At 56.8% G+C, this 22,917-nt stretch overlaps 5 protein-coding genes across 11 annotated transcripts; 3 read left to right on the top strand and 2 right to left on the bottom strand.

The window, feature by feature from the left end:
- Positions 1 to 31: 31 nt before the first annotated feature.
- On the top strand, positions 32 to 5,455 carry Rhot2 (ras homolog family member T2). Its single transcript, XM_052758787.1, has 19 exons — positions 32 to 104; positions 189 to 247; positions 334 to 415; positions 514 to 557; positions 1,334 to 1,387; positions 1,751 to 1,803; positions 1,881 to 1,989; positions 2,089 to 2,190; positions 2,334 to 2,432; positions 2,530 to 2,638; positions 2,715 to 2,835; positions 3,153 to 3,237; positions 3,307 to 3,449; positions 3,537 to 3,637; positions 3,713 to 3,843; positions 3,957 to 4,037; positions 4,183 to 4,305; positions 4,401 to 4,603; positions 4,812 to 5,455. The coding sequence occupies exons 1-19, from the start codon at positions 68 to 70 to the stop codon at positions 4,936 to 4,938; spliced, it is 1,863 nt and encodes a 620-aa protein (XP_052614747.1). The 5' UTR covers positions 32 to 67; the 3' UTR covers positions 4,939 to 5,455.
- Positions 5,456 to 7,238: 1,783 nt separating this feature from the next.
- On the top strand, positions 7,239 to 9,993 carry Rhbdl1 (rhomboid like 1). 6 transcript variants are annotated; one of them, XM_052758790.1, is made up of 8 exons: positions 7,243 to 7,446; positions 7,876 to 8,049; positions 8,255 to 8,479; positions 8,555 to 8,703; positions 8,871 to 8,983; positions 9,074 to 9,174; positions 9,253 to 9,313; positions 9,394 to 9,993. In XM_052758790.1, exons 1-8 carry the CDS (start codon positions 7,408 to 7,410, stop codon positions 9,663 to 9,665), a joined length of 1,134 nt encoding a protein of 377 aa, XP_052614750.1. In that variant the 5' UTR covers positions 7,243 to 7,407; the 3' UTR covers positions 9,666 to 9,993. The 6 variants fall into 6 exon arrangements, with proteins under 6 accessions (XP_052614754.1, XP_052614748.1, XP_052614753.1 ...); XM_052758791.1 differs by having other exon boundaries at positions 7,245 to 7,446; positions 7,876 to 8,037; XM_052758794.1 differs by lacking the exon at positions 9,074 to 9,174 and having other exon boundaries at positions 7,239 to 7,446; positions 9,232 to 9,313; positions 9,394 to 9,643.
- A 1,527-nt stretch (positions 9,994 to 11,520) lies between these two features.
- On the top strand, positions 11,521 to 13,862 carry Stub1 (STIP1 homology and U-box containing protein 1). Its single transcript, XM_052758795.1, has 7 exons — positions 11,521 to 11,790; positions 12,246 to 12,444; positions 12,527 to 12,692; positions 12,877 to 12,964; positions 13,150 to 13,206; positions 13,288 to 13,404; positions 13,481 to 13,862. The coding sequence occupies exons 1-7, from the start codon at positions 11,632 to 11,634 to the stop codon at positions 13,604 to 13,606; spliced, it is 912 nt and encodes a 303-aa protein (XP_052614755.1). The 5' UTR covers positions 11,521 to 11,631; the 3' UTR covers positions 13,607 to 13,862.
- A 9-nt stretch (positions 13,863 to 13,871) lies between these two features.
- Positions 13,872 to 15,592, bottom strand: Jmjd8 (jumonji domain containing 8). Of its 2 annotated transcripts, XM_052758798.1 has the most exons (9): positions 15,319 to 15,592; positions 15,143 to 15,241; positions 14,952 to 15,000; positions 14,781 to 14,877; positions 14,627 to 14,695; positions 14,419 to 14,538; positions 14,278 to 14,345; positions 14,057 to 14,191; positions 13,872 to 13,986 (listed from the first exon to the last, which is right to left on the bottom strand). In XM_052758798.1, exons 1-9 carry the CDS (start codon positions 15,474 to 15,476, stop codon positions 13,906 to 13,908), a joined length of 876 nt encoding a protein of 291 aa, XP_052614758.1. In that variant the 5' UTR covers positions 15,477 to 15,592; the 3' UTR covers positions 13,872 to 13,905. The 2 variants fall into 2 exon arrangements, with proteins under 2 accessions (XP_052614758.1, XP_052614756.1); XM_052758796.1 differs by having other exon boundaries at positions 13,901 to 14,191.
- Positions 15,593 to 15,685: 93 nt separating this feature from the next.
- Positions 15,686 to 21,393, bottom strand: Wdr24 (WD repeat domain 24). The gene is made up of 9 exons (XM_052758786.1): positions 20,339 to 21,393; positions 18,982 to 19,159; positions 18,190 to 18,862; positions 17,645 to 17,763; positions 17,438 to 17,559; positions 17,262 to 17,366; positions 16,795 to 17,135; positions 16,478 to 16,662; positions 15,686 to 16,001 (listed from the first exon to the last, which is right to left on the bottom strand). The coding sequence occupies exons 1-9, from the start codon at positions 20,817 to 20,819 to the stop codon at positions 15,833 to 15,835; spliced, it is 2,373 nt and encodes a 790-aa protein (XP_052614746.1). The 5' UTR covers positions 20,820 to 21,393; the 3' UTR covers positions 15,686 to 15,832.
- Positions 21,394 to 22,917: the final 1,524 nt, after the last annotated feature.

The raw sequence follows: 22,917 nt of genomic DNA, 5'->3' as shown, positions 1-22,917 counted from the left end.
GTCTAGTTTGGTCCGTTTTGGGCCGGGGGGTGGGGGTGGGCTTGGGGTGCTGCTGCGGGCGGTAGCCATGCGGCGCGACGTGCGCATCCTGCTGCTAGGCGAGGGTAAGCGCTGGGGCCCAGGGCAGACGGGTAGGGTCGGCGTGACCTCGACGGTGCTCCTGACTACTGTTCCCTCTACATGCGCAGCCCAGGTGGGGAAGACTTCTCTGATCCTGTCGCTGGTCGGCGAGGAGTTTCCCGAGGAGGTGCGCCAGCTGGACTGGACACTCGGGGTGGATGCGAGGCTCTGGGCGGCTGGACTCCGCAGTCATTCCCAACCCACCTGTTGCAGGTCCCTGCCCGCGCGGAGGAGATAACCATCCCCGCCGATGTCACCCCGGAGAAGGTGCCCACCCACATCGTGGACTACTCAGGTATTTCCAAGTGCTGCCCCCAGCCGGCGTGTGTTGGGCTTTCAGCCGATCTGCACTGAGCTCAACAGCCTCTCTGCATCGGGTTCTCTTCCTTCTAGAAGCGGAGCAGACAGAAGAGGAACTTCAGGAGGAGATCCACAAGGTGCGGTGCATCTTGAGGGCCCGTGGGTACCGAGCCCCATTTATTGGTCCCAACTGCTGCCACCTAGTCTTAATCGGCTTCCTCTTCTGTGGAGCTGGATTAAGGTGACAGACAGGCTGTGCTTGACCCTGATAATTCTTCTGTGACCTTCAGGACTGAACGTTGTCGGCATTCCCGGATCACAGCTTTCTGGGAACCAGGACCGATTTAATGCCTCCGTTAGTGCTTAGGGAGAGAAGGGAGCTCCTCCTTTGCTCCTTCCCAGGGTCTAGGGGAGCAGATACATGTGTCCTTCACTGCTTCTCCTTAAACACCATATTCTCTTTCCCCAGTACCATGGCTCTGTACTCCAGTCTACTGCCCTGGTTCCCCAGGCTGTGGTGGGTGCCATCTTAATTAGGAGTTAGCCATTGCCAGAGTTACCATGTTCCTGAATGCAGTCCTTCAGCCTCTGTGTCTCCTTGCTGTTTTGTCCACAGCATCCTTGCTGCTTGTTCTGAGCTAGAAAGTGAGATTCTGGTCAAGACCGTACCCTGCATGTGGTGGGTCTGTCATAAGCACTTAGGGCAAGGATGTGCTTACTAGAGCCATGGTGCTCGAGTCTGGTGTCTCTTAGGGAGTGCTGGCAGGGAAAGGTTTGTTTGGTAAAGGTGGGTGTCCCAGTCTTGAGAGCCCCAGCCCATCCTGCCGTGAGCACCTGGGCCATGCTGGAGTGACCCATGCAGTTTATAGTGAGCAGGCAGCCTCTGGTCACCCTGTGCCCTTCTTTCCCGTAGGCAAATGTAGTGTGTATGGTGTACGATGTGTCTGAGGAAGCCACCATTGAGAAGGTGAGCAAGAGGGGAGCTCCTTGTCCATTCTCGGCCCCTGCTGCTAGTGCCTGGCTTAGTTGACCTGGGCAGTACATAGCGGCTCTTGATCCTCAGTCCTCATTCCCAGCCTCTTCTCTGTTGAGCTTTTCAGGATGCCCCATACCTCTGAGCTAGGGACCCCAGCCTGCATGGGGAGATTGCAGCTGTTAGGATCAGAGAAGCCCCTAGCTGTCATCCGCAGTCTCCCACCAGCTTCATCCACAGGACCACAGTTGACTTCCAACTCTCCTCCACTCCTAAAGCTTGTTTAGCCCCAGGTAGGGGAGCGTGGGCTGTGAGCATGTGTGCATTCTTCCCTCACACTTGGACTTTGTCTTTCAGATCCGAACCAAGTGGATCCCCCTGGTGAATGGCAGGACTGCCACAGGGCCCAGGTGACCAGCAGGGCCACAGCTAGGGGGACTAGACCCCACCTGCTCCCCATCCCTGGTGATCATGGCCTCTCTCCCAGGTTGCCCATCATCCTGGTAGGCAATAAGTCAGACCTGCGACCAGGGAGTACCATGGAGGCTGTGCTACCCATCATGAGCCAGTTTCCTGAGATAGAGACCTGTGTAGAGGTGAGCAGGGAGTTTGAGAAGGGGCTGTGTTAAGACCCTGCAGCAGCTCCCTATATCTGACTTGGATCCCTCCTTGATTCTGTCCTCACCCTTGTCCAGTGTTCAGCCAAGCACTTGAGGAATATCTCAGAACTGTTCTACTATGCCCAGAAGGCTGTTCTGCACCCCACGGCCCCCCTTTACGACCCTGAGGCCAAACAGGTGAGCAGGGGGTGAGGGCTACACACTTACTTCCCCAAGACTGACCCCAGGTTCTGTGTGGAGTGTTGAATAAGGAGAGCATATGCGTGGGAGCACTGGCGGGGTGAACAGGGGAAGGGCCACTTGGTGTTGTGTCCCCACAGCTAAGACCTGCATGCGCCCAGGCTCTCACACGCATCTTCAGGCTCTCAGACCAGGACCTAGACCATGCGCTCAGTGATGAGGAGCTCAATGCCTTCCAGGTGTGGTCCTGCCCCAAGACCCTAGCTGCCCTCATACGAGAGTAATCATGGGAGGGGGGCAGCTGACTGATCTGAAGCACTTTCTTACCGGAGGCAGAAGTCCTGCTTTGGCCATCCCCTGGCCCCACAGGCCCTAGATGATGTGAAGAGGGTAGTATACAAGAACGTGGCAGGCGGTGTACAGGACAACCGGCTGACCCTAGAAGGTGAGGCAGATATCATCTTATGCCCTTATGTGTGGGGAGTGGCTGAGCTGAGTGCTCGCCCTCTACCCTTTCACAGGTTTCCTCTTCCTGAACACACTCTTCATCCAACGTGGCCGTCATGAGACCACATGGACCATCCTGCGGCGCTTTGGTTACAGTGACTCACTAGAGCTGACACCCGACTACCTCTGCCCACCGTGAGTTGCAAGTGGGTGGGCAGTGGGGCTTATATCTTGGGGTGGGTCCTGCTCACTGGGCCTGACTGGGACGGGGGGACGGGGTGGGGGGGGACGGGCACTGAGGGGAGGCCCTCAGCACTGGCTTCCTATTGGATCTGCCTTGATCTTGCGACCTGGGGATTCCAGCTTGGCCTCTCAACACACACTTCTAGCCACTCCCCTTGCCTAGCCCCAACCATGTGACCAGAGGGTTCTGTTGGGAGTGCCTGGCTGCCTAGGCAGGTCCTGCCTTGTGAAAGTTGAAGTGTACTAGACTGCCTCTGGCGTTCCCACAGGCTCCATGTTCCCTCTGGCTGCAGCACAGAGCTCAACCACCGTGGCTACCAGTTTGTGCAGCGGGTGTTTGAGAAGCACGACCAGGTGAGCACCGCTACCTCACCTGCCCCGCGACACCCCAAACACATGTCACCATAGCCCCTCTGCCTGTAGGACCATGATGGTGCCCTCTCACCCGCGGAGCTCCAGAATCTCTTCAGTGTGTTCTCGGTGGCTCCCTGGGGCCCTGAACTCTCACACACCGTCCCCACTCAGGCTGGCCGGCTGCCCTTGCATGGGTATCTTTGCCAGTGGACGTAAGTACAGTCTGTGTCTGTCTGTCTGTCTGTCCCTACCCACCCTTGCCTTACTCTCTCCAGCACTGTGCCTCCCTTTACCCCCAGCTTGGTGACCTACCTAGATGTCCAGCACTGCCTTGCACACCTTGGCTACCTGGGCTACCCCACCCTTTGTGAGCAGGACTCCCAAGCACAGGCCATCACAGGTGGGTAACTACTTTTTTGGTCCCTGGGCCCAGCGCCTCCTCAATAGCCACCCCCCTCACATGAGCTCTTTACAGTTACCCGTGAGAAGAGGCTAGACCAGGAGAAAGGGCAGACACAACGCAATGTGCTTATGTGTAAGGTGTTGGGAGCCCGAGGAGTGGGCAAGTCGGCCTTCTTACAAGCCTTCCTTGGCCACAGCCTGAGGGTGAGAACTGTGGCAGTCCCAACCTCTACCTGGGAACTCAAGGGGCAGGAGAGGTACCATGAGTGCCACTCGCGAGCCAGCAAATCAAGGCTTCTTTCCTGTTGTCCACACAGGAAGACAGGGAACTCCCTGAGAAGCCCCCCACGCACACCATCAATACAGTGCGGGTCAGCGGACAGGAGAAGTACCTGATTGTGAGTGAGGAGCTGTGCAGCCTGTCTTAGAGGGTAGACCTGCAACACTCCATGCTCCCCATTCTTCCTCCTAATAAAGCTGTCCCAGGGTGGCCCTTGGGGAACCAAGCCTTGGGGAGGTCGCTCAGGCTGTTGTTTGTCCCAGCTGTGTGAAGTGAGTGCTGATAGCCTGCTGGACACCTCTCCGGACACTACTTGTGATGTCGCCTGCTTAATGTTTGATAGCAGTGACCCCAAGACCTTTGTACACTGTGCTACCATATACAAGGCAAGTCCTGACCTAGGATCCTGTAAGGGGATACCAGCCATAGGCTAGCTAGCTAGGCCAGCAAGCTTAGTTCTCACATGCATCTTTCCTGGCAGCGCCATTACATGGACGGGCAGACCCCCTGCCTCTTCATCTCCTCCAAAGCTGATCTCCCTGAAGGTGTTGCTTCACCAGGCCTGTCACCAGCTGAATTCTGCCGTAGGCACCGGCTGCCTGCCCCCACCTCATTCTCCTGCTTGGGACCAGCCCAGCCCAGCACAGCTGTCTTTACCCAACTTGCTACCATGGCCACCTTCCCGTGGGTATACCTAACACAGCCTTAGTGTGGGGTGGCTGTCCCAGGGCTTAGGCTGTCATCCGGGTACAAAGGCGTCAGAGCTGCAGGCCGGCGCCTATGGCTCAGAGCTGTGGCGGTGTCCCCCTTTGGCCTGGTCTCTGACTGCTTGGGACACGGGTTTTCAGCAGTGAGCTTTTAGCCCATGCCTTGCACATTCATCTCTCCACAGACACCTGGTGCACACAGAGCTGCACCCCACCTCCTTTTGGCTTCGAGGAATGCTGGTGGCTGTTGGGACTGCCGTGGCTGCTGTCCTTAGCTTCTCACTGTACAGGGTCCTAGTGAAGAGCCGATGATAAGGACCGATGAGCCTCTCGTGACCAAGGCACTGCACACTGTGGTGCCTTGTGGGGGCCCACACTGCAGAGGAATGTGGGCTTTCAGTTTGGTGGTGTAATGACTGTGTGGCTACAGGGTCCCCGGGATTGATGTGGGGTACCTACCTGCTCAGGGACTTTGTCTAAAACCGTGGCTTCAAAAACCTCTTGTTCCATAACAAGGCTGTGTTTGCCCTGTCCTGTTGGGACTGAGGGTCCAGGTGGCAGGTGTGAGGCCTTAGCCTTGGATGGAGTATTGTGTGTTAGGGGCTGGGCTGTGGGTACAGAAGCCAGGGACCAGGACCAGGAGTTCTCAGGGTGCTTCCTGGTTCTGCATGGCCAGTAGGCATGTGGGGGACAAGAGGTGGTGGTCAAATCGGGGAGGGACCCGATAGTCACAGAGTTCCCACCTATCTTTACCCACACTGGACCAGCTGCCGAGCAAGTGGAATTGGGTTCCCTGATTAAACTTCACTTGTCTTTTCCATCTCCTGGATATTGGTCTCTCAAGACGGCTCTTTTTTCTTTCTTTAAAAAAAGCTTATTTTTTCTATGTTTGTTTTGGCTGCATGTATATAAATAAGTGCACTGTGTGTGTGCCTGGTACCCATGGAGCCCAGATGAGAGTGTCAGATCCCCTGGAACTGGAGTTAACTGATGATTGTAAACTTCCATGTGGATGTTGGGAACAAATCCAGGTCCTCTGCAGGAGCAGCAAGTGCTCTTAACCACTAAGCCATCTCTCCAGCCCCATAAAGATGGCTTTTCAATCAGTCTAAATGTGACTTCTTTTTATGTGTGGATTGGAAATGTCACCTGACCCTCCTGTCTCCCTCTGTCCCTGGGTCCCTATTCTTTTTTGGTGCCTGTTCTGGATCTTGCTCTGTAGACCAGACTGGCCTCGAACTCACAGAAATCTGCCTGGCTCTGCCTCCTGAGTGCTGGGATTAAAGGCGTGTGCCACTGCTGCCCAGCAACTGGGTCCCTATTCTGAGGTCTCCCACTAGTCACAGTGACAAATGGCTGTGGAAGATTCAGTTGGGGTCTGCTGTCCAGGAAAGTCAGCCTCCACCAGTGGATTGGTGTATGTGTGACAGGTCAAATGCCCGTGCCTATTTCTTCCCTGGGAATGTAGCTTCTGTGGTGGTGGTTCCTTAGTACCACACGCTCCAAACTTCAGCCAGTCAGCCTGCCTGGCTATGTTGAGAACCTAGGCTTTATGTGTAGCCTGACCGTTACTGTAAGGGGTAGAGCATAGATCCCAGCCTGTCCAGCAGCTGAGGGGAAGGTAGACAGTGGGGGTTCAGAGTCGATCCTTCAACATAGCCTACCAGCAAGAGCACTTGAGACAGGAAGCCACATACCCAGATAACCAGTGTGTCATTGAGTTGGGGCAGGTAGGTACTCCTGCTCCAGAATGTCTGCCTAATGGGGATCCTTGAAAGAGGAGGCCTCTTCCGTCTGCCAGTGTCCCAGCCTGCTGGCCTTCTGTCCTGCTAAGCATATGGACAGGATGCTTTTTGTAGGCAGCTGTATCCCCTATAGAGGAATTGCCATTGCATCTCTGCAGCAGCAGATTCCGTTTTTTTTTTTTTTTCTGAGTGACACTTGGAGGGGTTGCCATGGTTACACACTCACTGGTCTGTCACCTTCTCTGTCCTCAGGAACAAATGCCCTCTATCTAAGCTGCAGTCCTACCTTCCTTCAGAAGGCTATGGGTCTGCCTGGTTACACCCATGTCTGACTTTGGGCCTTTGCACTGGGAGCCCTGCTGTCTCAAATCCAGTGCAGGAGTATTTGGTTAGAGCTTCAAGCCTTAGCCACAAGTAGGGGGAAGGATGTGAGTCTTGGTCTGGGCAGTGGCAGTACCCTACCACCTGGTGTCTGGGCTTGCTTTGCAGGACCTGGGGCTTCCTTGCTGCGACACTGCAAATAATCATCAGACTGTCTACTGCAAGCAGCTCCCAGCTCAGGAAAACGCCTGAGTGTGGTGGGGAGCAAATGGACCTTAACATTCCGGGGATGGGTCACAGGCCTATTCTTTAGTCAGGGAAAGCTTCCCAGAGAAGGTGCTAAGCATACCAAATACAGAAACCAGAAAGGCTGCATAAGACGGATATTAGGTGCCGCAGGTTCCCAGCTACGGCCTCCTGGGAGAAGCTTCTGCAGCATGAGTGCAAGAGCTGTGCGCAGGCGGTGGTTCTGGGTCGAGCTATTTGGTGGGGGACGGTTCTACCCAGGATGTGCGTCGCGTTGGTGCGGCGCGTGCGCGTTTGGGGTACGCGCGTGCTCTGCCCGTGTGCGCGCAGGGCTGGCATCTCGGTGACGCTGTCTGAGTTTGGTGCGCGCAAAGCAGAGCAGGCGGAGCGGGCCGGCCGGGGCGGAGCGGAGCGGTCCGCAGAGCAGCCCCTCCCGGCCTCGGCCGACCCCAGCCCTCGGCCCGGCTCTATGGACAGGAGCTCGCTGCTGCAGCTCATCCAGGAGCAGGTGCGTGGTGGGTGGGAGCTGGCACTGCCTTGGCGCCCTTCCAGCCGGTGAGGGGCTCCGGGGGGAGGGACCATGCTCGCAGAAGGCCCTACCAGGCAGCTACCTCCGAAGCCTCCCCTCTCTGCACGACCTTGGCCTGAGACTCACGACCCCAGGAAAGGTCTGGCTTTACTGGGTTTCCACGGAAGGCTGGGGAGGGAGGGTGGTGGTCCTTGGACCTAGATCCACCCCTAGTCCTCCCCCTTCTAGAACTGGTAGGTGAATATGAGGTGGTAGAGCAGCCAAGCCAGGCACCCTGCCCTGCCATGGCCTGGGAACAAGCTGGTTCTAGCAAACAGGCACTGACTGCCACCAAAGTCCAGCCTTCCTGGCCAGCCTGGCTCAGCCCTGTGGCTGGGGGTTGGCCCACCCTCTACTCCCCCACCACAGCAGCTGGATCCTGAGAATACAGGCTTCATCGGTGCGGACACCTTCGCTGGCCTGGTACACAGCCATGAGCTGCCCCTGGACCCCACCAAGTTGGACATGTTGGTGGCTCTGGCTCAGAGCAACGAACGGGGCCAGGTCTGCTACCAGGAGCTGGTGGACCTGGTCAGTGCCATGGTGTGTGGGCAGCAGGGGAGGGTCCCAGGCCTGGTCAAGCACAGCACTCTGGCCAAAGCTGGGTGGGCAGGCAGCTTACTGGGTAGGGCTTATGGACCTGGGCAGTGTGGAATAGGGCTTTAAACTATTAGCAGCTACACAGCCAATTAGGGCAGGGTTCCACAGGAACAGTACTGTCACCCACAGTAAGACCTCTTCCCTTCAGATCAGCAGCAAGCGTTCCAGCAGCTTCAAGAGGGCCATTGCTAATGGACAGCGGGCGCTGCCTCGGGACGGACTGCTAGATGAGCCAGGCCTCGGTGTCTACAAGCGGTTTGTGCGATATGTGGCCTACGAGATCCTGCCCTGTGAGGTGGATCGTCGCTGGTACTTCTACCGGCATCGCAGCTGCCCACCCCCTGTGTTCATGGCCTCTGTCACCCTTGCCCAGGTGGGCCTGCCCACATGCTGCCCCGGGGCCTCCTGAGTCCCTAGTCTTGACCAGCCCTAACACTAGTGTCCCCAGATCATCGTGTTCCTGTGCTACGGGGCACGTCTCAACAAGTGGGTGCTCCAGACCTACCACCCGGAATACATGAAGAGCCCTCTAGTGTACCACCCAGGACACCGTGCTCGCGCCTGGCGCTTCCTCACCTACATGTTCATGCATGTTGGGTAAGTGAGCCTCGGGGTTCCAGAGGCCTGTCCCCCTCACCTCCCAGCACCTGCCCATTGACTCTGAAGGCTTAACTCCCACAGGGGGGTCGCAGCTGCCCGATGTACTCTGGGGGTAGGCAAAGCACGCCTCTGATCACTCCTCCCCAATGCCCCTCTGTGACCAGGCTGGAGCAGTTAGGGTTCAACGCCCTCTTGCAGCTGATGATTGGGGTGCCCCTGGAGATGGTACACGGTGTGCTTCGCATCAGCCTGCTGTACCTGGCGGGTGTGCTGGCAGGTGAGGCAGGCACACTGGTGAGTGGGTCCCCTGCCTACCTCACCCGGTGAGCTGAGGGCCAGCTGTGCCTTCACCTCTCTTTGCCCACAGGCTCTCTGACTGTCTCTATCACAGACATGCGTGCCCCTCTCGTAGGGGGCTCTGGAGGGGTCTATGCCCTGTGCTCAGCACACCTGGCCAATGTTGTCATGGTAATGGGACTGCCCTTCTGGGGAGGTGGGAAGGGGCCCACTGGATGTGCTTCACAGCCTGTCTGCCTGCCCCATCAGAACTGGGCTGGGATGCGGTGTCCATACAAGCTGCTGAGGATGGTGCTGGCTCTGGTGTGCAGTGAGTAACGGGGCAGGGGGGGCGCTGGGAGGCCCTCCACCTGCAGGCAGGGCCCCTCCCACCTGTCGCTCCCTCTGCAGTGAGTTCCGAAGTGGGCCGGGCTGTATGGCTGCGCTTCTCCCCACCACTGCCCGCCTCGGGCCCACAGCCCAGCTTTATGGCACACCTGGCTGGTGCGGTGGTAGGTGTAAGCATGGGCCTTACCATCCTTCGAAGCTATGAGGAGCGCCTGAGGGACCAGTGCGGCTGGTGGGTGGTGCTACTTGCCTATGGCACCTTCCTGCTTTTCGCCATCTTCTGGAACGTCTTTGCCTATGACCTGCTGGGTGCCGATATCCCCCCTCCACCTTGACCTGCTCCTTAGGGCCATATGGCCAGAGCCCGGCCTGCAGTGGGTCAGCCGCCAGGTGGGCCTGCATGTCTGCCCTCTATGGATGGACCTCTCAGGGCTGCTCTTCCCCACAGGGGCAGGCGGGCCCTGTGATCCACCGGGTGGAGGCCAAGTCTTACTGCAGCCCTTGCTGCCCCTCCCAGGCCTTTCTGGGGGAGGGGTGCTACTAGGCCAGGGCTGGGTGGAGGTCCTTGAATGTGGCCCTAGAGGAGAGCCCCTCCCTCCCCACCGATCCCCAGGACTTGCAGTCTGAGCCTTTTTGGAGAATGAATAAATATTTTACACAGCACTAGGTAGCTGTCCTGGGGCTCTGCAGACTTGTCTGCCCCCTCATCCACACTGTATGGGACATCTCCCCTCCAGGATGGTCTGTGCTCACTTTCCCCTTGAAGCTCTGCACCTGGCTTGAGGTGGTGGCTTTACTTCTCCAGGCCAGGGCCAGAATCCACATAGGAGGTGGGGCCCGTGATAAGAGACTGTGGACTTCTGGGTCAGGCCAAGTTCAGCAATCATTTATTGTGCTCCGAGGGTCTCCGGTCTCCTGTTCGCTCAGCCTCCCTTCCAAAGACAAGCCCACACCAGAGCCAGGTTCACTTGGCAGGCCTACAGTCCTTGTGGGCAGCCCAGCTGGGGTGAAGTTCAGGCAGCAGGTCCGGGTATAGCTTCTGTCCCACAGCCCAAGTCTGCAATGCTGTCTTCACAAAAGGAAAAGTCTATACAGCCCTATGGTGGTCGCTAATGAGGACTGCAAGGGTCCTGGGGTCCAGAGTTACTAGTCACCTGAATCCTGAAGGGGTCTTGCATGACCTCCCAAGCCCCAGCAGTTGGCTCACCTTGGCTCAGGAATGCAGCGCGCTCCTGCATCTGGGTTAGAAACAGCAAGCAGTGTTTGTGTACGGCAGGGCCAGCAAGCGAGGCACGGTAGCCACCGCCTCTTCGTATAGGAAAGCTGCCACCTCAGAAGCTCCTGCCGCCAGGACCACGGCAAAGAGCGACAGGGAGGTTCTGGGGATAGCTTCTTGGAGCTAAACCTCCTATGGAGTCCCCGCCCAACTTAGGCAAAGATGCTCCCTACTCACTCTGAGGCAGTGACAGGGACCATGAAACGCACAGATCAGCAGAAAGCCGAGTTCTGCCCCTCCAACCGCGGGGGTGGGGTAGGGTCGGGTGGGGGAGTCAGTGGACAACGGCTGCAGTGGCAGCGGCTAGGAACGGCTCTTCTACAGACCATGGGGTCAAAGGGCCCCAGGTGCAAGCGCTCTCCAAGGAAACCTGCTGGCTCCGCCCTTGAAGCAGCTCCTCCCCATGAGGGCAAGAAAGGGAGAGTCCAGCCGCGCACCCGCAGTTTCCTCTACAGCAGCCACTGCAGGTCCTTTCTTGTCAACGTGTCACGTGCTTGCTTCTCAGCCATTAATGGCCGCAGGCAGCTCCTCCCGATTCCCAGGGAAGCCCCGCGAGGACGGTCTGACCTGCCGGCCTCCCTCCCTCTCCTTCCCTCAATTCCGCGGTCCTACCAGCGGTCCAGACGCTCCCAGGCTCCCGCGTGCACCCGCATGGCGGGCAAGGACAGCGGTCCAGTGACCGCTCCTCGGAGAGCCACTTCTCAAGGGCCGCTGCCACGTTTCCCGGGAGTGGGCCGGAGGGCGGGGCCTGAACGCAGAGGGGGCGGAGCCTCGGTCTGAATAGCGAGGATAGGCCCTGGCTACTGTGGGGCGGGGCCCGTAGAGAGCGCGGCCGTAGCTTCGCAGTGTTTCCTGAAGTGGCTCAGCCGCCGCGAGGCTCCGCCTTTGCTCACGTGTCCTCATGCCAGCCCCGCCCCACGCCGGAAGTTCCGGTGGCGGATCGCCGACCGGGCGGAGCTGATCGCTGCGCGGGCTGCGAGAGCTAGGTGGCCGGGCGCGGAGCCCAAGCCGTGCCGCGCGGCGCCATGAAGGGCAAGGAGGAAAAGGAGGGCGGCGCGCGGCTGGGCACTGGCGGTGGCAGCCCCGATAAGAGCCCGAGTGCGCAGGAGCTCAAGGAGCAGGGGAACCGGCTCTTCGTGGGCCGCAAGTACCAGGAGGCGGCGGCCTGCTACGGCCGCGCCATCGTGAGTGCGGGGGGCGGGGGCGGGGGCGGGGCCCGATGTGCCTCCCAGTTCTGTGATTCCGGGACGATTTTCTGGCAGCCAGGACTCGGTAGCTAGCTTGTTCCCCTGGCTCCCGGATTACTGTTCCCGAGCCCAGGGATGGTTGTCTGGGAACTGGCGGGCGGGATGCTTAATTGAGACAGGCTTAGGATGACACCAGAAACCCTTGCCCCCTTGAGGCGCCCAAGTCCAGAACTGGGAGAGAGGTTCTTGGTAATGTTCACAAAAGCAGTTATAGTTAAGAGAACACAGCCAGAATCCAGAGCTCTGGCAACCCGGAAACCTCCAGTTTCTCGATCTCAGTCATGGGCTCCAAATCTGGAACATTACCCGGATCGTTGGTGGCTGTCAGCGTCCTGGGATAGAAGGATCCAGATGAGCACACAGTCTTTATGTTGTCTGGCTTTGGTCCCTAGACCCGGAACCCACTTGTGGCAGTGTACTACACCAACCGGGCCCTGTGCTATCTGAAGATGCAGCAGCCTGAACAGGCACTTGCTGACTGCCGGAGAGCCCTGGAGCTGGATGGGCAGTCTGTGAAGGCGCACTTCTTCCTGGGGCAGTGCCAGCTAGAGATGGAGAGTTATGATGAGGCCATTGCCAATCTGCAGCGAGGTGGGCTGACAAGATGCCAGGTTGTGGGCACCTTGGGGCCAGCATTGTTGACGAGTGTAACTTAAAGTGTCCACTCCCCCAGCCTATAGTTTGGCCAAGGAGCAGCGACTCAACTTTGGGGATGATATCCCTAGTGCGCTTCGCATTGCTAAGAAGAAGCGTTGGAACAGTATCGAGGAACGGCGCATTCACCAGGAGAGTGAGCTGCACTCTTATCTCACCAGGCTCATTGCTGCTGAGCGAGAGAGGTGGGTGTCCCCCCCCCCCTTCCATGCTACTTCCTCGGGTTGACACTGAGTCACCAGCACAAGAGTTTATTGAAAGAACACTGGAACATGGGAAGCCCAGGAGGCAAGAGGCCTGAAATGGGGAGGGCTCTGGCATTTTCTGGTCAGGACCATCACTGACTACTAGCTTCTGGTTAACTCTCAGGGAACTGGAAGAGTGTCAGAGGAACCACGAGGGTGATGAGGATGATGGCCACGTCCGGGCCCAGCAGGCCTGCATTGAGGCCAAGCACGTGAGGGTGCCCCTAGTCCACATGTGGGTCGTTGTGTGTGTGTTTTTGTGTGTGGCATGAAAAGTGCCCCAGCCTATGGTGGATCTGTTGGCCCATGCATGACATGAGTGCCCTGGTGGACATAAGGTGTGTGTGTCTGTGTGGAGGAGATAGGAGTTGCCCACACATGGCACTCAACTCTACAGGATAAATACATGGCAGACATGGATGAGCTCTTCTCTCAGGTGGATGAGAAAAGAAAGGTGAGTATTCTTTGAAGCCCATGGGCAGGTACTGCTGAGGTGACCCTTCCAGTTGCAGATATTTTTCCCATTGTGCTATAGAAGCGAGATATCCCGGACTACTTGTGTGGCAAGATCAGCTTTGAGCTGATGCGGGAGCCCTGCATCACACCCAGTGGTATCACTTATGACCGTAAGGACATTGAGGAGCACCTGCAGGTAAGGGTCCATGGGCCTCAGGACTAGGATCAGAGGTATACTTAGGTGGTTGAACACTCTGACTCTGTTGTTGCAGCGTGTGGGCCACTTTGACCCTGTGACCCGGAGCCCTCTGACCCAGGAACAGCTCATACCCAACTTGGCCATGAAGGAAGTCATTGATGCATTCATCTCTGAGAACGGCTGGGTAGAGGACTACTAAGGCCCCATGTCCTGCCTGGCACCCTGGCCCAGGAGGGTCTGGAGAGAGAAGCTCCAGTCCCTGTATATAGTTTGTGTCCCTGGGCCTGCCCCCATCAGTCCTGCTGATGGGTTCTGAACTGCTCCCCTACTCGGCATACCCCTTGCTGGGCCATGAGCCTCCCCTGTCCCCCTTCTGGGCTGGAAAGCGGGTAAGGGTGGGCTGAGGTTGCTGCTGCTGCCGCCACTGTCCTGTAATAAAGTCTGTGAGCACTACATTGGCATGTGCTGGTGCAGTGGGCTTGCCAGTTGCCTGTTTGGCTAGCCAAGAAAGGTAGAAATGAAGACACTGGTGTCCAGATTGAGTGTGGCATGCCACCACCGGTCAGGGAAATACAGCACCTGGGAGAAAAGCACAGAGATTGGTTGGAGCTTTTTGGGTCAGCCCAACCCCCACCTGCCAGCCACTGACTTCACCAGCCCGGATGGTGCATTCCAGGGGCCGAGCTGAAGGGGCTAGGAATGGGTATATTTCCTGTAGCCAGGCCAGTGTGGTCTTGTTCGGGTGGAACTCTGGTGTCTTCTCAGGAGGGTAGAGGAACCAGCGCTGGAGGAAGGAGTATAAAGTTACTCTGGTGTGCTAAGGACACAGATCCCAAACTTCAGCTCCCACTCTTGTACTTTTGTACTGACCTTCCGACCATAAATCACCTCGGAGAAACCAGGGCCATGCCAGTGGAAGGGTACCCCAGATCCAGCTCCTGTGGGGTCAGTTGTGAATGATGAACAAAGTATGTATGGGCTTCCCCACATGTGTTTTGAAGAAGCACCCACCTGCAATTCCAAAGCTGTAAGCAAGGCTAGTTCCCAGTAGACGAAACGGAGGTGGAGAATAATGCTGGAATAGTGGTGCCCACTCAGTAAAGTTGTTGTCTCCAAAAAAGTACAGGGTGTCTGCCAGCAGAGAAGATGAGAGACAAGAATACTGGCAGCAGTGCACTGCTAAGTGTCCCATCCCCAAAGCTGTCCAGGTCTGGCTCACCATTGCCTAGGGATGTGGGATCCTGGGGGTGCAGCAGCTGCTCCACATATTCCTGGAAGGGCAGGTCCACTACGAGAAGGGGCAGTCAGGACTGGTCAGTCTTGCCTTTGGGATGCTGGCAAGCAGGCAGGCCTTGAAAGGTGTGATAGCTCACCTTTCTGGTAGGAGTAGGTGTTGGCTGTACTTAGGCGAACAACGTTGTCCCCAAACGAGGCCAGCAGGTTTTCCCGAGAGCACAGGGCCCTGAACCTCTAGGATTGGAGGATAAAAGAACTGAGCAACTGGTCAGTCAGGATTAGTTGCCCACATGGGTACAAGTACTCACCGAGTTGTCTGTGAGTCCCTGTAATATGACCGGCTTGAGGAAGGCGTAGCTAGGGGAGGAAGGGCAGCGAGTTGAACCCTGCAGGGGCCTCTCCTGTGCACCAGGCAGTGAAGGTATGACCTCCGCAGCCAAAAGATCATGCTTGGGGGTATGCCTAGAATAATGCTGAAACTGGGGGCAGGGACACATACTGCTGCATGAATTCGGAGTATGTGAGGTGTGCTCGGCGCTCCACAGTGCAACGCTCTTCCTCCGTCACTGCTGCTACAGTCCCCAGCCAGCTTTGCTGCCTGTGGGGACAACAGGTTAGCGCGACCTGCCAGGGCTCTGAGTTAAGGCTCCAAACCGCACATTCTCTGCCGCTCACCATCCCCCTTCGCCAGAGCCAGGCAGGACCACAGTCACCATCGTCCATAGTACAAAGACCAAAAGCGGCCCTGGCCATCTAGCCGCCGCCATGAACATGCGGGTGTAGGCGCGCAGCACGCTGGGAATCCCGTCGACACTTGCGTAACCACGAGCCATTGGCCTACCGCCCTGACTGCCGTAGCTATCGGCAAGCAGCAGCCAGCCCGGCCCTGGAAGCCTCCTTCATAAACACCATCCCCCTTCAATCATTTCCTCAAGGCGGAGTGAACATTGTGTTGAGCAGCCATTGGTTATTGCGGGTTACCATGGCTACAGCGCTCCTACCGGAAGTTCCCGCCTGCGGCGCAATCAAAGTGACAACTGGCTTAACAGCAGCTCCTGCTTTTTATTGGGTTAACAGGTTGCAGCCGCCGTCCATCCTGATACATGGGATGGGTAAGCGGCTGTGAGCCTAGTCAGGTGGACCTCAGGGTTGAGCTGAGGAAGCTGCCTCAGCCTCAGGGAAGGCCAGGTCAGGAGTATTCACAGAGATGGCCGCAGCCTGCAGGGCAGTGGGAGCTACCTTCCAGCCATTTCATGATGTGCTGAAGATGGCCACCATGACTGCAGCCCTGACACCACACGAACAGGCCTTTAACCACATGATGGCAGACAGCACACATGCTGGCACAGCGGTGGCACCTGGGAGTGGGAGGGATTGTTCAGTGGGGGGTTCTGCGCTGCCTCCCTCCCTGGGAATGGGAGGGGTTGTTCAGTGGGGGGTTCTGCGCTGCCTCCCTCCCTGGGAATGGGAGGGATTGTTCAGTGGGGGGTTCTGTGCTGCCACCCTCCCTGGGAATGGGAGGGATTGTTCAGTGGGGGGTTCTGTGCTGCCTCCCTCCCTGGGAATGGGAGGGGTTGTTCAGTGGGGGGTTCTGCGCTGCCTCCCTCCCTGGGAGTGGGAGGGGTTGTTCAGTGGGGGGTTCTGTGCTGCCTCCCTCCCTGGGAGTGGGAGGGGTTGTTCAGTGGGGGGTTCTGCGCTGCCTCCCTCCCTGGGAGTGGGAGGGGTTGTTCAGTGGGGGGTTCTGTGCTGCCTCCCTCCCTGGGAGTGGGAGGGATTGTTCAGTGGGGGGTTCTGTGCTGCCTCCCTCCCAAGCCTCCCAATCCCATCATTGCACCTGTCGCAGACCCAGCCACGGCTGCTCATGGGCCGCTTGCAGTGACTGCAGTTGACATGCAGAGTGGTGGAAGCTTGGTTGAGGCAGCTAACTGCCCTGCTGGTGCTGAGCTTCACCACCTCATTGGACACATTCCAAAGGCAGAAGCGCTGCAGCAGATCAATGTAGGATGTGTACCAGTGCTCCTGGGGGAAGGAGACAGGCTCAGGTTAGAGCTTCCAGGCAAACTGGGGGAGGGGGTACAGCAGAAAGGGAACAGGCTCAGATGAGGGGACAAGTGGCTAGTCCAGGGAGAGCGTCCCTGACCCATCACACACCTGGGTCTGCTCGTCGATGTCCTTGCGCACTCTCTCACCCAGCACAATGAGAACAGACACAGCCATCTGCACGTCGCCCTGCTCAGCGTAGAAGTGCAACATGTCCCGTACCAGTACACTGAAGAAGTCAGGGGGCAGGCGGCTATCATAGAGAGCATGGGAGACAGAAAGGAAGGACGAGGAGGAATCCACTGGTGCCAACGAAGCTGTGTCTGCCTCGTTGCCGCTTACGTGCGGAGAGTCAGCTTTGTCCTGCAGGTGTTCAGGCCCCGATGGTGTATCCACAATCTCATGACGTAGTGGGAAGGCCTCCTGTGGCAGCACGTACTCAGGCTCCTCAGCTGAGAGGCAGGGGTGGGGAAAGATGGACCTGAGCCTAGGCTCCCACTGCACTCCGCTCCCGCTCACAGAGCCATGCTTTGGGGGTGACCCTCTGTACCAACTCTACCTCACCCGGCCCCACTCACGGTGCACGTGTTCTGTGTCCAGTGGGTACAACTCCTCCTCCTCTCCTTCTACATCACCCAGCAGGTAGTCAGCAGGCACATCACTGCCCTCAGTTTCCTCGTTATCTGCCCAGCAGGGAAGGGAGGTCACTCAGGGCGTGGGTCCCCAGCCCTGTTCCCATCCACACCCCGCCTACCCTCGGTGGTGAGGAGTGTGGCTGAAGAATCCAGCAGAGCGGTGTCACTCCGCGTGTCCCCTTTGCTGCGATCTAGTCGTGTCTCACTGCCCAGCCCTGGGCCCATATCCTTCAGATTGAAGCTAGAGGTAGGGAAGGCTTGTGGGTGGCTGGGCCCCAGCAATACACCCGGTGTGGGGGGGGGGGGGGGAGTGGCCAAGGATCTACCTGTTCATGAGTGGTAGGCCACAGGAGCTGCCTTTGCCGACGCTGTGGTTGAGATTGGCAGAGGACACCAGGCCTGGGCTACAGTAGATAATCCGTAGCATGGTCCATGTCTGTGCCACCTAGGGATAGGCACCAACCACTCATGGGTCCTGGGCACCTAATACCCAGACTGGCCCCCATCTCCTGGGCAGAGTCATGTACCAATCCATGGCCTGAACCACCCCCACTAAGGGAATTGTGGCACATGGAAAAAGCACTGTCTCTACCCTCTAGTAATGCCAACTGTGAGGCACCTGGTGCTGGGGTTGGCACGGGGAGAAGAGAGATGGCATGCAGAAGGCGGCTCCACCACCAAGAGTGAGGCAGAAGAGGGCTGTGGGCACTTGACTCCCTAGGCCTCCACCCCTGAGGCTGAGCCAGGGTCTGGGCTACTCTGGCCCAAGTGAGACTGCCCAGAGCAGTGTGAGGCTCAGGTGGTGGGTACGGTGCCCACTACAGCAGTCGTCTCTGACCCACTCATGGCCCTGGACCCCGAGCCCACAGACCTGGTCGCGGCCAAGCTCCCGAGCCACTTTTGCGTTGTGATCACAGAGCTCGGCCAGTGGCCGACCAGCCAGAGCGTAACGCTCGGCTGTATCCACAAACCAGCTCATGCTGCCACCACCAGACTCCGTCTCAAAGACACTGAGCGCACTGGAAGCCAGGCCAGAAAACGGTTCAGCAGGATCTAACTTGCGCTTGAAGAAGATGGGATGGCGCCGGTCACCAGTATAGGGTTTGCGCCCAGATTCAGCAGCCACCAGGCTCTCCTTAGCAGCAAAGGCCAGGTCCCCAAAGAGGCCATAACAGAGGCCCTCCGGGTTGGCACGCTCAACAGGCTGGCTGGCATCACGAAACAGGTGCTGGCATAAGGTGCTGTCCTTGGAGCCGGAGAGGAGGAAGGAGGGGTCGTGTGGGTGGCGCCAGGCAATGCCTGTCGTGACATCACGGTGCTCTTCAAACATAGCAGCTGGCACGAAAGGCCGGCGAACATCCCATACATAAATGTTGTGGTCTACCATCATGGAACAAGTGGCCAGGTGGTGGCGGCACTCAGGCCGCCACTTAACTCGGGCCACCGAGGCGATGGTCTGCACACAGTGCATCTCCTTGGCACGATGTGTTGTCATGTCCCAGACCTTCACCATCTTGTCTCGTCCACCTGTGGCCAGCCAGCCCCTGTGGAGAAGGTTCCACTTAAGCTCTCAGTGACCTCTCCTGGGGGAAAGGAGACCCTGCCACACCCCACTGTGTCTTGTACCTCCAGCCTTAATGCCCTCCTCACCCCTACACCACACCTGTCCTCTGGGTGCCAGTCACAGCAGAAGACAGGCCCATTGTGGGCTGTGAACATCCTTTCACATCGATCAGGTCGGCGGATGTCCCAGAGCTGGACGTTGCCATTCTCAAAGGTGGAGGCAAAGGTAAAGTAGTCTCGGATACTGAACTGCACATCCCGCACACTCTCAGATTGGCCTGTGGGCATGCATCAGTAGAGGCGTGAGAGAGGGGGCTGGCTCTCAAGGGACTGGGGAGCCCTTGAAATGGCTGGAGTGGTGTCATTCACCAGCCTTGGCCGAGCTAGGAAGCACAGAGGACTGAGGAGACACCATCAGAATCTGCCTTGGGTAGGTCTCTAAAGCCTAGGCCAGAGAGAGCATGCCAGGTAGTTTCTATACAAACTCCCACGCCTCAATTCCCTGGATTCCGTGAGCACTGAGGGTATGGGAGCCCAACCCAGATGGCTGTCTACACTTCCCTAGGGCCAAAGCTTGTGAGACAATATGCATGGAAGAGGAGGTTATCTCATTCTCTGCTCAATACCTCTGCCAGCTGCCTAGTTAGCCCCAAAGGACCGAAGAGCTCTGAGACCATATCCACCTTAGCAGACTACACTATCAGGAGCCTGCGGGTGCAGCATCCAGTCTTCCCTGCCATAGACAGCTCAAGATCGTCTCAATCCACACATTCTCCAAGGGCTCAAGGCTCTGCTTGTGCTTCATTTGGTCTCATTAAGAACCAGGGAGAGGCCGGGCGGTGGTGGCGCACGCCTTTAATCCCAGCACTCGGGAGGCAGAGCCAGGCGGATCTCTGTGAGTTCGAGGCCAGCCTGGGCTACCAAGTGAGTTCCAGGAGAGGTGCAAAGCTACACAGAGAAACCCTGTCTCGAAAAACCAAAAAAAACCAAAAAACAAAAAAAAACAAAACAAAAAAAAAGAACCAGGGAGAGCAAGCTCAGGCCTGAAGACAGACAGCCAGGCATGCCATGAAAGGAGCTTGGTGTACTTCCCACCTCACTCTGCATCCCTGGGCTGAGTCCTGAATAGACTAGTAGATTGGCTGCAATGAAGCAAGCTGAAGCAAGGTGAGGAAAAGAGAGCAGACTCGGCCGCCACTCACTCTGCTGTGTCTCCAGGCTATCAGCTACCCCTATCATCAACACCCAACACTCAGTCTCAATTCCCACTGGTCTGATCTCTTGTCTCTCCCCCACCCGCAGGGCTTGGGCTCATCCTTCACTGGGACCAACCTTCCCCCTCTCCACCCACTCTTCCAGTGCTGTTCAGCCTCTGGGAGCGCACATTGCAGTCTGCTTCTAAGGTCTAACAGCTACAGAAACACACATCTACCCCAGCCCGTCTCTGTGGGCCTCACCAGAGAAGGTGCTGACAGAGTCCTTCCTGCGGAGGTCAAAACACTTCATGAAGCCATCCTGAGAGCCACTGAGCAGCACATGGGCCTCAGTGGGGTGGAAACAGACTTTATTCACTGTGCGCTTGTGTTCTGTGAACAGCTGGTCCTGCTTGTTTCGGGATGGCCGACCTAGGTTCCATGTAACCACCACACCATTGGTGGCTGCTGTGGCCAGCAGATTCTCGTCCATCTGGTGCCAGACCACATCAGCACAGCTCAAATTGAGCGAGGGCTTCCGGCCCACACGCAGATTCAGCTTCTCTACAAACTGCTCCTCCTCAATGGCATAAATCTTGAAGATGCTTCGGCCTGCCACAACAACCTGGGCTGCATCACGGCACACACTGATGGCATTAGCTGGTGCATCCAGGTGGCAGTGCATGGTACGGCCTGTCAGTGCACTGCCACTCAGGGCTGTGGTAACTCGGGACATCTTTTCCATGGCTGCACAGGGATCGAGGGCAAGAGGTCAGTGAAATGTGCTGGCCTGGTCAGCCATAGTGTCCTAACCGTTCTGTTTGTCCTCTCGAACCTTCGGCCTGAGATGGTCCATCAATCAATCACCATCACAGGAAGGTTCAAATTCACTGGAGTTCTCCAAAAGGCTCCATAGTTAACCGAGGCTCGTCAGCACCGTATCTGACTTCCCCAGATCCTATGTGGTTAATCCTCCATCAGTGAGAGCCTGGATGCTACTAGACCCTTGGTAGGTCGATCCCAGTGTGGAGAAAAGTGGCTCCTGCCTCGGAGGGTTGCGGGGCTTCCAAGAGGAACGAACAAACGAGAGCAAAGGGTAGAGGAGCTGGAGGGGTCCGGAGGACTGAGTTTAAAGACCTTAGGAGGCAGAAGAGAGGCCACAAGCACTAAGTACAGGTATCTGGTTGCACCGGGCAGCGGAAACTGCGGGACCAGAACCAGGTACTGGGAAAACTTCGGCCTCGGTCGCACTCCAGACATTTACCGAAAGCAGCGTTCCTCAGCTACCGTACCGGATGAGGCTCACCTATTTCCCGCCCATTACCGGAAGTGGTCCTTTCTTATTCTTGCCTCTCCGGAAGTGGGCATAAACTCTTACCCTATACCATAAAGGTTCCATGTGTGCGCGACTTTTGGCCAAGAGAACGGACCAGAATTGGGTTCATCAGGCTCCCTGGTTCTGCGTTGGTGATATGTCTGCGTTTGTTTATTCGTTTAGGGTTTTGTGTGTGTGTGTGTGTGTGTGTGTGTGTGTGTGTGTGTGTGTGTGTGTGTGTGTGTGTGTGTGTGTGTGTGTGTGTGTGTGTGTGTATGTGTGTATGTGTGTGAGATGCCAGAGATAGAGCCGGGCAGAGCCTAATGCATACAAGACAGGTTCTCTGCCAACTGGGCTATTTTACCGGTCTCAGTTTATTTTACTCTCAATATCTTAATACCAGAACTTAAACGTCTCCTCCAGGCTTTCAGTGAGTCATTTTCTAAGCAGATCCTGAGTTCCTCCACTCTGCCTCAGTGCCATATCCTACTCCCCTACACACCCTTTCCCCACGGAACTCAGATGCTGCTTCCCCAGCGGTCCTGGGTCCATCATCTCCTACTCTGAACCCCGCACAAGCAGCCTGGTATCTTTTCTACTCAAGGTCTTTACTACACTGTGAATAAATCCCAGACACCTGGCCCTGACCGTCCTGGTGCATCCGCAGCTGTGCGTTTCTTGGCTCCCCTTTTCTTAGTTTGCTTCTATCCCAGCTTCCTTCCCACTGATCACCTTCCTTCCTCTTCCACAGTTTCATAAGCTATGGAATCGTGCCTTCTATCTATGCCTTCTACCCCTGCGGAATGTGTCTCCTTTCCAACCTTCAGCACTTGGCTCAAATGCCTACCAGCTTAGACCATCTCTCCTACCCCAATCTAATATGGCCTCCTTTGTCTATTGCAGATTTTTTATTTTGCTTTGTTTTGTTTCGAGACAGGGTTTTTCTGTGTAACATCTTGGAACTCAATCTGCAGGCCAGGCTGGCCTCAAACTCACAGAGATCCACCTGCCTCTGCCTCCTGAGTGCTGGGATTAAAGGTGTGGGCCACCACCGCCCGGCTCTATCTATTGTGGGTTTTATGTCTATTTTGTGTTGTTATATCAGTTTTGGTACTTTCAAGGCCTGACAGCCAGTTCTATCAGTGGCTAGGTTTAGTCTCAGTTGCCCCTTTCTCTTGGGGCAATAGTAGTCTTAGTCTTCTGGCACACAGTGATCTTTTATTTATTTAATTTTTTCCTTTATTTAATTTTTGTGTGTGTATGTGTGCCTGTGTGAGGTGGGTTTTTTGTTTATTTATTTATTTTTTGGTGTTTTTTTGTTTTGTTTTGTTTTTTTCTCGAGACAGGTTTTCTCTGTGTAACAGCCCTGGCCATCCTGGAACTCACTTTGTATATGAGGCTGGCCTCGAACTCCCAAAGATCTGCCTGCCTCTGCCTCCCGAGTACTGGCTGTGTGTGAGTTTTTATCTGCACCATTGTGCATTCCGGATCCATAGGAGGCCAGAGGGCATCAGATCCCCCAGAGCTA

This window comes from Peromyscus californicus, unplaced genomic scaffold, assembly GCF_007827085.1.
Source record: "Peromyscus californicus insignis strain IS unplaced genomic scaffold, ASM782708v3 Scaffold_3__1_contigs__length_106647218, whole genome shotgun sequence".
Classification (NCBI taxonomy): domain Eukaryota; kingdom Metazoa; phylum Chordata; class Mammalia; order Rodentia; family Cricetidae; genus Peromyscus; species Peromyscus californicus.
Note: the sequence above shows the minus strand (reverse complement) of the source record. Positions and strands in the feature narration are given on the sequence as shown.

Excerpts from the sequence above, each read along its gene's own strand:
- Rhot2 (XM_052758787.1), top strand. The coding sequence starts at position 68 with ATGCGGCGCGACGTGCGCATCCTGCTGCTAGGCGAGG. Across the intron at positions 4,038-4,182 it reads GACAGGAGAAGTACCTGATT|CTGTGTGAAGTGAGTGCTGA; the intron begins GTGAGTGAGGAG and ends TGTTTGTCCCAG. Across the intron at positions 4,604-4,811 it reads GCTACCATGGCCACCTTCCC|ACACCTGGTGCACACAGAGC; the intron begins GTGGGTATACCT and ends ATCTCTCCACAG.
- Rhbdl1 (XM_052758788.1), top strand. The coding sequence starts at position 7,408 with ATGGACAGGAGCTCGCTGCTGCAGCTCATCCAGGAGCAG. Across the intron at positions 7,447-7,875 it reads TGCAGCTCATCCAGGAGCAG|CAGCTGGATCCTGAGAATAC; the intron begins GTGCGTGGTGGG and ends CCCCCACCACAG. Across the intron at positions 9,314-9,393 it reads GGTGCTGGCTCTGGTGTGCA|TGAGTTCCGAAGTGGGCCGG; the intron begins GTGAGTAACGGG and ends CTCCCTCTGCAG.
- Stub1 (XM_052758795.1), top strand. The coding sequence starts at position 11,632 with ATGAAGGGCAAGGAGGAAAAGGAGGGCGGCGCGCGGCTGGGCACTGGC. Across the intron at positions 12,445-12,526 it reads CATTGCCAATCTGCAGCGAG|CCTATAGTTTGGCCAAGGAG; the intron begins GTGGGCTGACAA and ends CCACTCCCCCAG. Across the intron at positions 12,965-13,149 it reads CCTGCATTGAGGCCAAGCAC|GATAAATACATGGCAGACAT; the intron begins GTGAGGGTGCCC and ends TCAACTCTACAG.
- Jmjd8 (XM_052758796.1), bottom strand. The coding sequence starts at position 15,476 with ATGGCTCGTGGTTACGCAAGTGTCGACGGGATTCCCAGCGTGCTGCGC. Across the intron at positions 14,696-14,780 it reads CACCTACTCCTACCAGAAAG|TGGACCTGCCCTTCCAGGAA; the intron begins GTGAGCTATCAC and ends CCCTTCTCGTAG. Across the intron at positions 14,539-14,626 it reads TCCCACATCCCTAGGCAATG|ACACCCTGTACTTTTTTGGA; the intron begins GTGAGCCAGACC and ends CTCTGCTGGCAG.
- Wdr24 (XM_052758786.1), bottom strand. The coding sequence starts at position 20,819 with ATGGAAAAGATGTCCCGAGTTACCACAGCCCTGAGTGGCAGTGCACTG. Across the intron at positions 17,560-17,644 it reads GGCCTACCACTCATGAACAG|CTTCAATCTGAAGGATATGG; the intron begins GTAGATCCTTGG and ends CCCTACCTCTAG. Across the intron at positions 17,136-17,261 it reads GGACACAGAACACGTGCACC|CTGAGGAGCCTGAGTACGTG; the intron begins GTGAGTGGGGCC and ends CCTGCCTCTCAG.